Source organism: Arachis ipaensis, chromosome B03 (genome assembly GCF_000816755.2).
Source record: "Arachis ipaensis cultivar K30076 chromosome B03, Araip1.1, whole genome shotgun sequence".
NCBI lineage: Eukaryota > Viridiplantae > Streptophyta > Magnoliopsida > Fabales > Fabaceae > Arachis > Arachis ipaensis.
Window position 1 is genome coordinate 21,801,469 of NC_029787.2, and position 10,544 is coordinate 21,812,012.

The 10,544-nt window shown below is 35.1% G+C and overlaps 2 protein-coding genes across 5 annotated transcripts in view; one reads left to right on the top strand and one right to left on the bottom strand.

Annotated features, from left to right (window-relative positions):
• The window catches only part of LOC107629854 (uncharacterized protein C57A10.07), a 4,662-nt gene extending 984 nt beyond the window's left edge, over positions 1-3,678 (bottom strand). The window contains exons 1-2 of the mRNA XM_016332790.2: positions 2,023-3,678; positions 429-553 (exon numbers count right to left, since the gene is read on the bottom strand). Of these exons, the coding sequence (XP_016188276.1) occupies positions 429-553; positions 2,023-2,632 (735 nt within the window). The 5' untranslated portion in view covers positions 2,633-3,678. The remainder of the gene's footprint in view (positions 1-428; positions 554-2,022) is intronic.
• On the top strand, positions 3,665-7,807 carry LOC107629853. 4 transcript variants are annotated; one of them, XM_016332788.2, is made up of 8 exons: positions 3,665-3,705; positions 4,682-4,784; positions 4,964-5,083; positions 5,444-5,542; positions 5,630-6,084; positions 6,268-6,453; positions 6,624-6,731; positions 7,369-7,807. In XM_016332788.2, exons 2-8 carry the CDS (start codon positions 4,700-4,702, stop codon positions 7,531-7,533), a joined length of 1,218 nt encoding a protein of 405 aa, XP_016188274.1. In that variant the 5' UTR covers positions 3,665-3,705; positions 4,682-4,699; the 3' UTR covers positions 7,534-7,807. The 4 variants fall into 4 exon arrangements, with proteins under 4 accessions (XP_016188274.1, XP_016188272.1, XP_016188275.1 ...); XM_016332786.1 differs by having other exon boundaries at positions 3,674-3,705; positions 4,660-4,784; XM_016332789.1 differs by having other exon boundaries at positions 3,674-3,705; positions 4,660-4,784; positions 5,450-5,542.

A 10,544-nucleotide genomic window follows, 5' to 3' on the forward strand; every position in this document is an offset into this window, starting at 1 on the left:
GAAAAGCAAAAAATGTATGATACAGAACTCTTCTTTCTATATTTGAAATTAATAACTCCAACTTGCTTTTCAGCAATTTTTGAATCGGTAATATTTTGTACAAGCACCAATTTCGGTTATAAGGCAGGACCATCGAAGGTGAATCCAATACTCAACTTAGAACTTATAAAGAATGCTAAGTTGATGGATTTCACATTGCATGCAACATATACACATACAGATTACAATATTTCACTAATAAATTCTGACTCTTCTCAGCAGCCAACAAAATATCACAAAGTGTCATTCAAATGTCCACACAAATGGCTAGACTTTTAAAGAATCCTTTTCATTTACGTTCATCATTCCACATACAATACTAACATTCCATTTATTTAAACAAAATGGAACAGAATGCTTCATAATGCACATGGGTAATGCTTACTTACAGTTATATTTTGGGGATAGGTGCCTGTAAGCTCTCGGAACCGACACACACTGAATAGAAGATTTTCAAAGCTGTCCCGTGCATGTTCCTCTGTAAGTGCTCTTGATTTCACACTTTCTTCTTTACCTTCACACACAACCAAAAAGAATAAGATAAAAATTCTGATAAAAGGATTTTCATAGGTGAGTATCAGCAAATACACAAAAGGGAGAAACCTTCATGCCACCATCATTAACAGCAACAGCCTAATTCCCTGAGGGAACACATAAATGATGCAAAGGAAATCCATCAAACTAAGGTTACGAAGTTATAGGAAACAATTGAGCAGCAAACAGAGCAGAATTCATAGAACACATCAAGTTTAAAAATCATAATTCAGAAAACAAAACAATTATAAGCAATTTATTAGAATCATTAAATATGAAAGCAGCTCAATAAAGATGACAAGATTACTATTATTACAGGCCTCTGTAATGGTACAGTGAATCTAATCATTGTTAACTTACGAAACTAAGGTCCATGTATCTCTTCCTTACTTTCGCTATTTTAAAGGAACATGCTCCAATTTAGATTAGTTGAAAATAACCAATATTGGACTCAAACAGAAACAACTGATTTAAGATAATGGATTAAAATCGAAGTTAGAAATTGAGATTAATTCCTCTCAACTCAACAACTTATAGAGTTTGCATGCTTCATATATGCACTAATCCTATTTATGCATGCATTGGTGATTTGTATTATACCAAAATTGTTTTATATTGTGAAATATGAAACTTGAAAATCTGCTAAAAGAATATAAATGATATCCCAATTACAAAATTAGAAATTTGCATAAGACAAGGAAAACCACAATTCAATATCTGATCGGCAATTCTCAGATGAGTTGCAGTAGTGCAACTATATAACAGCTCAATTCGCTAGCTAATCTACCACGTTTTCGGTATAGTAAACTCCACATTTGATAGATATTTAAAGCTTCTTTGTGAAGCATAAGAGGGAAAAAAAAATAGCATAACCACTCAATCTCATGCCTAGTTCCTTTGGCCATGTGCATGGGTATGTAATATCTTTCCAAATCAGAAATGTCATTTGAACATTAAAGGCTATACATCTTACAGTTCGATAATCACAAGACATCTCTTATTCTCTCTCCCGCTTACCTGTTTGGTAACTATCAAAACTTACAAACTACAAAGACACATTGACAATAAAATTATAGAAACGGAGAAAATACGTCCCCACTTAACACGGCTCAGGTTAGGCTCAATAGAATTGAGAACAAATGAGCCTAATCTTAAAGCTCATCTCACTAGTTAGGTAGATTTTGATGAACTGGCTAACCTTGAATATAGGTCAAGCTTCTTATTTATACGACAACAACCTATTCAAAAGATAACTTATAGTAGACTAATGTCATGCACATATATAGATTTGTATCCACAATGCCAATTTATTTCTATCACAAGACAATCTCCAAATGAAGCCTAAGATATCCAACTATCCTTATACAGATATAATATCTAAATTGAGCACACAACCAATTTCAACTCCTATGATGACAAAAACAGTTACCAGAAAAAACAAAAACTCACCAAACCATCCCTTGTAATCTGCTACGGCCCAGTAACTCTGCGCCTCGCTGCGAGGTCCCGCGTCTTTCCGTGTCTCTCCCCCACTGAACAAAAGCAGAGCATTCTCATCTCTGGCCGCAATCTCAATCCCTTCTTGAATATGCTTGACAAAAGTCGCAGCTTGACCAGGATTCTTCTGATACGACTCTAAGAACCAAGAATCTTCCTTCTCAATCTTCCCACAGTTACTACTGGTATAAACAGAGTGCCCAGCAACCATGACAAGGTTCTTCAGGTTCGGGAAAGGGTAATCTTCCGAAGCAGAGTCGAATTTAACATAATAGCCCCCATTCTGCGCCTTGTGCTGGGTTCCGTAGAAGGAGAGGAAGACGAGGACCATTACACCAAAGGAGAAAGCAATAAAAATAAGCATGAGAGGGTGGAGCTTGAAGAAGTGGTTGAAACGGTTATAAAATGATTTGATCATTCTGAGAGGGCGAAACGACGTGGAGTTCCTGGGTTTACGAGGTCGTTTTGGTGAGGTGGCGGTTCCGGATTCTAAGTCGAAGTCGATCCTTGTGAAAGGATGAAAGGACTTTGGGGCTTGGGATCCGAATTGGTAACTGTTCATTGTGGTGTGGAGTGAGGCAGCAACGGAATCATTGGATTGAAGTACTTGAGACAGAAGAGAGTTTGAATTACATGATCTTAATCACTCCGACAGGACAGAGGAGCACTGGAGCAGTGCAGCGAGGCGCATCGCAGGAGGAGTGAGAATGAGATGCAGGAGATCCAGATTCGAAGGATCTGTTTGTTCTTTTTCTATATTTTTCTTTTGGGACAGGGGTCTAGGCCCACAAAGAGGACCCGACCCAACCCCATCAGCTTCCCCTTCCCCAACCCGTTTCCCCATCCTCCACGCGGGTCTACTATCTTCGATTCCACCTCTATTGCCGCTGCTAATCCGAAGTTCTTCTTGGCAACACCGTTTCGCGCGATGGCATCTTCTTCATGTCGCTGTGACTTGGAAACGGCTGTGTCCTGTCTTCTTTCTGCAAGGTTCACTCGGTGCCGTCGCCGCTGTTCAAGACCGTGAGACACCTCCGCCATTCGAACTTCCGTCTTCCAACCCTATCAGCGGCAAGGAGCTTGGACGCTGAGCAGATGGAGCTCTTCCTAAGTCGCCGCCGCTGCGCCGAAGACCCTTCCGATCTCGTCTCGAAGGATGACCATTGAAACGTCCGCTCCCTTCCTGCGTTGGCAAAGACGACAACCTCCTGCCGAAGACTCCTCCTTTGTCTCTCTTCCGGTCTGCCTATCTTCGTCGGGGACAACCTCCTGCTCACCGGCAATTCCATTGAAGCACCCTCCGGTCTGCATGTGGGAGCCGAATTGATGGGTGATGAACCAGGTCCATTCAGACCTCCATAGCCAGCAACTCCAATGCCGTAATTGCTGCTGCTATGGTTAACTCCACCGGTGTTCGAAGCCACCGAACTCTTCTGCGTTCTTCGCATTGGTTGTAGTGATGTCAAAGCCGCTCCCCCTTTCTCACAGTGATGTATAGGATTCTGATTCTTCTGAATCCATTTTGGTCCTCAATTGTATAGCACTTTGTTCCTCTTTTATTAAAGCTTAATTCTTTGTTGAGGGATAGGATCGTTCTTGACTTCTTGTTTCCACTGAACACTCTCTTTGCACACAGTAATTCCCTTTCTTATACATGCTTCATATTATTACATCACTGCCTTGCATTACAGGTGTTCGATGAATTGCCTGACCCACTTCATGTGTAAAATTATTAGCTCTAATTAATTTTCAATGGATATTGATTCAATACTAGTTACCAACTTGCCATTTAGTTACTTTTCAATTATAGAACCAAAATATTTGCCCTACAAAAAACTTTGTAGAATAAGGAGTGATCTTTAGTTAGAAGGCGTCAACATTGCTTTCCCAGCATAGCTAGATTGAAAGCTCTCAAGTTTTTGAGATCCTAGACTGCCCTTCTGACTTTGGCTTTCTAGTTGTGCACCAACTGAAACATGTCATTCTTTTCTCCTCGCCTCTTTGTCTCCACTAAAGTTGGTTCATCGTCTAATATACATGACTTTGAATAATTTTTTAATATTTATTTACTGTGCAAAAGTAACTATGAAACGTAAATTTAAATAGCATTGACTGAGAGAACTGAAGGATTGAAATTGAATAGAAGGTTGGTTTTTCTTGTTTAGGTTGCATTGTTATGTGGTAATAAATTAATACTGTTTATATAAATTGTTTTCTTATGATTATTTTGGGATCATTAAGACTTTAGAGAACTTGAACTAGCTATTGTGATATCTGACTATCTGTATTCGTATTTAGTTAAAGTATAATTGTTCTTGCTCTCTCTAAGGTTTGATCTTTGAGGTTAATGGTGGATTGGAAAAAAAATATTATACTCACAGATAACTTCCCTTCTTTTACTTGCTTTAAAATTTTAAATGTTATTTTGTTGTTTTATTTTGTGCTGAGTAATTCCAAATTCGTGTATTACTGCAACTCTGCAGGAATATTTGTCCCCTAAGAAGACCCACATTGTTGATTTATGCTTAAATTTGAATTTGTTGAATGTTATCTATTATTATTGCTATATTTAACTATATCCTAGTTCAGTTTGTGACTAAGATTTAAACAGATTAAATTCAACTGAACCATGGTTGGGAGTGACCTAGACACCAACAAAGTGGATGGTTGTGTGACTACTGATGTCCAACATAGCTGCTTACGGCATATGATTGGTGAGCCATGCACAACCACCTCCTCACACATACTGTAATTGATAGTGCCAACCTGAATTGAAATTTGAAATTTTACTCTGTAGCTTTCATTTTAGGCAGATTTATCTGTTGCGAATAAATTTAATTGGTGTTGCGGCCTCCTGAAAATGGTGACCGAATTGGTGTACTTTTTGTTACAGATTCCATTATGAGCGAAACATCATCATCTTTTGCAGCAACTTTCATACAAGGCTCACTCCAGGAAGGAGGAGAAAGGAGGAACACCGATCTGGAAATGAGCCTCGCTCATGAACCCATGGGTAATTGCGGATTTTGCGTTTAAATTGAATGATGAATTCTCCCCTTTTTTATCGGTAGTTTTGATTATATAAGTACTCTTGAGTGGTTAAAAAGGCAAGAAAATAAGTTTAATATTATAAAGATGAGAATGTTTTGTTGAATGAGTGGGCACATTAGATGAGGTAGGAAGAATGAATGCATTAGATAAAATGTTGGGTTAGAGCCTCTTGTACAGAAATGTGATAGAATACCACCTTTAGATGTTTTGGACATATATGGGGAAGAAGCCCCATTAAAGAGATTAGCATAGTGCTGGGTACTAGCATGTGAAAGTGTTGGTTAGCTAAAAGTCATTGAGCTCACTTTTCTTTTGCTGGTAGTATCAGGCACAAGAGAATCTGCTGTTCAAAATAGCTGTGCTGCTTCGGCCATGGAATGGAGCATCCAACTTGAGAAGGGACTCCGTTCTAGTAAGCCAGGTGATGTGGCACTTTCTTTTTTGTTTTCATTTATTGTACATCTTTTTTTCTTCTTTAGTTCTTTTACTAAATTGAATCCTTCATCAGGCGCACCGGCTCAAGCCATATTGCAGCTAGGTCGTCACCTTGAGCATTGGAGCAGAGAGCTTGAATCAGACGAATCTAGCATTGCTCCCAATGTTATATCTGGCGTAGTGCCAGGTGAAGTTAGGCTATTTGCCAATGCCATCCTCTTGCGCCTTGCTGGAGCCTTTAAGGGAGGTGACAAGGAAATCAAGGTTTCTGTTGTCAAGGCTTTTTCGAATGAACGAAGGCATCGAAATGGTCAGAAGCACAGGGAGTGTAAGGGATTGCTGTCAAAGGAAAGAGTAGCTAATCACTTGGAGTTGTTGAATCAAGTGAGATATGTTTTTCAGAATGGAGACTCAGAGTCCAAGGAACTTGCTTTAATTCTTTTGGGTTGCTGGGCTGAATTCGCCCATGACAATGCTCAAATACGATACTTGATACTTTCCAGCCTTGTGTCTCCTGATCCTCATGTGGTAAAGGAAACTTTGGCGTAGTTTATGTAATTATGTTTCATTTATCTGTTTATATCACTGTGCTACTTGAAAGACAATTTTAATGCTCAAAGACAATTTTCATGTTTTAATTGGTTTATAATCTGCATCAAAATATATATATGTGTGACATATCTGATATAATTTTAATTTATTATGTAACAGGCAAAAGCAGCATGTTTTGCTGCTGGATGCTTTTCTGAGATATCAGATGATTTTGCTTCAATTACACTGCACATAGTGTACAATATGATGAGTTTATCTACGGTGTCTCTGCCAGTGAAGTTGGCTGCAGCACAAGTTGTTCCAAAACTGAGGTCTACATTTGAAAATATATACAAAGCGTACCAGGTGTGTTAACTTTTTATACACTTCTATGTATTAAAAAAAATATGCATTTTCTTTCATTACATGAGCTTTATTTTGTCACACTTCATTTTATTTTCTCTGTTTTCTTTTTTCTTCCTGGGATTGAATTATCATATACTTAGGTTTCTTATGTTATGATTGATTTAATGCAGGCAGGTGTACGGTTCCTATCAAGTATTTTAGATGAAGATGTTTTGGTAGCTGTGCTATCCTCACTTACCGAACTGTCTTCCCTTTGTTCACCACTTGCTGAAATTCAGGTACGTATTATTGGACAGTAAATATGAGAGTGGAGAAACTGAGGACTTAGATTGTTATTGAAAATGATGTATCTGAGGAATTTACATGATCTATGTGAACTTGTATGCATATGCTGTCTTAAATGCATATTCAATTAACTGCTATTAACTAATTCAAAATTCTTAGCATTCGGTATTATTATAAGGTTACATATAAAAGAAAGTTTTATAGTTCTGTAAGAAATTTATTGGGTTATAATGTGCTGAATTCTGCCCTACAATTTACGGCTCCTAGCTGGTTAGGCAACATAGAAGTTCCCAGATTTCGCATTGACTCGAGCATGCCTATCTTTCCCTTTAACTGGCAAAACTTTCTAAAATAAACAAATAAATGAACAAAATGATGGTTAAAAGTATCCATCAATTAACTTTGATTTATTTATTTGTTATTATTTTTTTAACTAGTTGTCTTGTTGCTCGAGTTTTACTTGAAAAATGCCAGTAAGCAGGTTCATGCTTGATGCTTTGGATTAGATTACAATACCCCATATAGTTAGATTGTGCCTGTGTATCATAAATTACTGTACCTAATTCAGTATCCTATATCTGATTCGGTGATTTCTTGGTCTAACATTTTTTTTCAATGATTTGGTTTCAGGTGAACTTTCTTATTTCATTTCTGAAGCGGGAAACGACTTTACGTGTGCAAGAAGCGATCTTAAGATGCCTCCAATTTCTATTCCAGAAAGGACTGTGCCAATATCCAGCTGAACATTTATCTTCAATTACACAGCAGTATAACCATAACTTCACCTTCAACTAGCCAATTTGTTCTATAGTCATCCTTGCTGATAATTACAACTAATTCATACCATAGTGCAGCCCTGCAGCAAAACTCTAGTATATTTCTGCCAGGTTTATGCTTTCTAATTGTACAAGTGTGTAGTAATTTTAGTTAATACTAATCATAAGGGAAATCTTAGCATGTTTATATTGTTATGAAACCAGTTATTCTAAAAGTTTAAGCTGATGGATAAAGGTACATAAATACTTATATTTCTAATATGTATTTTCATGTAAGTCTCTTTTAAGCTTCTCTTGCTATAATGAATAGAGTTTAAAAAGTGCGTAAGTCTCATGTTTAGTTTAAACGACAAAACAAATGACTAAAATAAATTCTTTTTGGTTAAAAAGAAAAAATAAAAAATCCAAATTTTTAATAGGTTTTTTTTTTCCTTTTTGCTCATCTTATGTAGATTTTTTTTGAGGATCAACAAAGGTCAATTCTATATATTTTGGTAATTAAAGTTTTAATACTATGTCATAATATATTTTGTTCCAAAAGTTCAAACTTATAGATAAAAATATAGGAATTGTCATGTCTATTTTTTTTTATGGAAATTTCATTGGTGAAGAGTAGAATTGGATAAAAGGTAAGATTTTCACTAAATTTATAAAAAAAACATATGTACTGTACATTTTTTTATATTATAAAAGGAACAATATTTATTATTTAGGTAAACTATGTGTTAACCTTTTATATGGGAATATTTATTATTCATTTTTAAAATTTTTTTTATTTAGATAACTAGGTGTTAGCTCTATATGAGAATATTCTTCCTTTATGGCTTACCTTCCTTTTTTGTCATTGATGAGTTTACGGTTTACAAAGGCCTACACTGATTTCAGGGGATGAGTTTACAATTTAAACCATATTGAATCCATTTTTTCCCCTCTTTTGGGCGCGTGTTTATAAGATTGGAAACATTTCAAGTGCACCGGAGAGTACCGGTGCACCAGTTGTTTTAACCGTTGATTTCAATTAATATATATTATATATATTTTTATAATTCAGATCAACGGTTAAAACAATTGGAGCACCGGTACTCTCGATGCACCTGAAATATTTCCTATAAGATTAGTCCGTTAATGTTGGTGGATCATCTAATATCTTTCCCAAATATCAACTGATTTGATATTGAGTTTACAACATTCACAATTTCAATGTTATTGAGTAGAACAACGAGCATGTTAAATCTTGCAAGAAAAATAGCGTCATTATAAATCGAAATATAGAAAGAGGGTAAATTATTAATAAATGTATAGCTAAATGTGTAACTCAATCTTGTAATTAAAGGATGATGGATTTTGGAATTAGACTTTTTGAGTATTGTGAGGAAGGTCAGAATGAACACAAATGCTTCAACTCCTTGGTTTGTGTTTGATTGTTTATTGTAAAATTTTCAGTTTTTCACTATGTTGAGGATATCATCTCAAATTATTCTCACATCGCATATATTTTTTTCTCTATTTACATTTGTTGTTTAGCTCCATCTCACTTAATTAGGAACAGTTTAACAACGAAGCAAAATGATTGTTGCCGTAATACAAATTGGCTAATTTATTTATTTTTTGGTGTCTGCTAATTTATTTTTATTTGTCGAGTCTAATTTTAGCAATCGAAGTTAAATTTTATATCAAAATGTTATTATAATAAAATAATATATTTAAATTTTAGACATATATACTGTTCATACCATGATCCATAATACTTAAGACATTACATAGGTGAGACATAGGTATTGTGACTACCATAGTTGTCAAAACCGGATCGGACCGGCCGGTTCAACTGAAAAATCGGTAAACCGGACCTTATATCGGTCCGGTCCAAGAGTAAGACTATTCAAGGTTGAGAACCGGAACGAACCGGTGGAACCCAAAACGAACCGGCCAAAACCGGTGAAAACCGGTCCGGACCGAACCGCTCGACCAACCGAAGGCGAAGCTACGACGCATCTGGGTTCTGCAAGTCCACCATGCTCTCCATTTGCTCCAGCCGTCCAGCGTGCCAAGTGTCAAAGCTTTGTGTTTTTTAGAAAATTTTTTCAAAATAGATGCAATGAGATTCAAACTTACACCAAGGTTGCAAGAAGGACACTCATGCCACCAAGCCACATTCATTCTTACTAACATATATCCCAATTATAATACATATAGTAACTTTTTATTATACTTATATTCAATTAATTTTAATTTTAAAGTCACTCAATTTTATTAATATATATATATATATTAAAAAGATAAACAAAAAAAATTATTAATCACAAATTATTTTTTCTTTTCATGATTATATGATATCTATTAATATTATTTTTTCAATAAATACTTGTAGTATATAATAATAGGTAAAGACTCACATGCAGTTGTCTTCATATGAAGTTGATAGTTGAAAATCATTAGATGATATTTAGTTAAATTTGTCAAATTATCTAACTATTTTTAAATATTAACTTCACATAAAAATTAACTGTATGTAAGTTTTTATTTATAATAATATAATAATACAATAAATATAAATTTAATTAATAAAATATTAAAATTTGAAAATGATAATTATTTTTATAAAAATAAATAAAAGTACTTATAATAAATAAAAAATAATTAAATTTTACATAATTATTTAATTATACCGGGTTAACTGGTTCGATTAGTGATTCACCGGTTAAACTAATAACTCAGTGACCCAATAACCTCATCGGTTCAATCACCGGTTCGATTCTGATAACTATGGTGACTACTCCTGTTCAATTTGACTTGGACATTAATTAATAGCTTGAGCTCCTACTATCTCAGGTGTTGTCTTCTAATCTAACTATATCAACATGAGATATTTTTCCATGCAATAAAAAGAGCAACTACCGACTCACTTGGTGAATGATTTTAAAGAGTAATGTCCAAATCATTAATCCCTCTCCTATAAATATTCTAATAAATTCAATTATTTTTTAATTTTAATTTTCATAAATTTATTTAAATTTAAGCATTTTAAAAATG

Coding starts and splice junctions, on each gene's coding strand:
- LOC107629853 (XM_016332788.2), top strand. CDS start 4,700: ATGGTTGGGAGTGACCTAGACACCAACAAAGTGGATGGTTGTGTGACT. Junction 5,084..5,443: donor CCTCGCTCATGAACCCATGG/GTAATTGCGGAT, acceptor TTTTGCTGGTAG/TATCAGGCACAAGAGAATCT. Junction 5,543..5,629: donor ACTCCGTTCTAGTAAGCCAG/GTGATGTGGCAC, acceptor ATCCTTCATCAG/GCGCACCGGCTCAAGCCATA.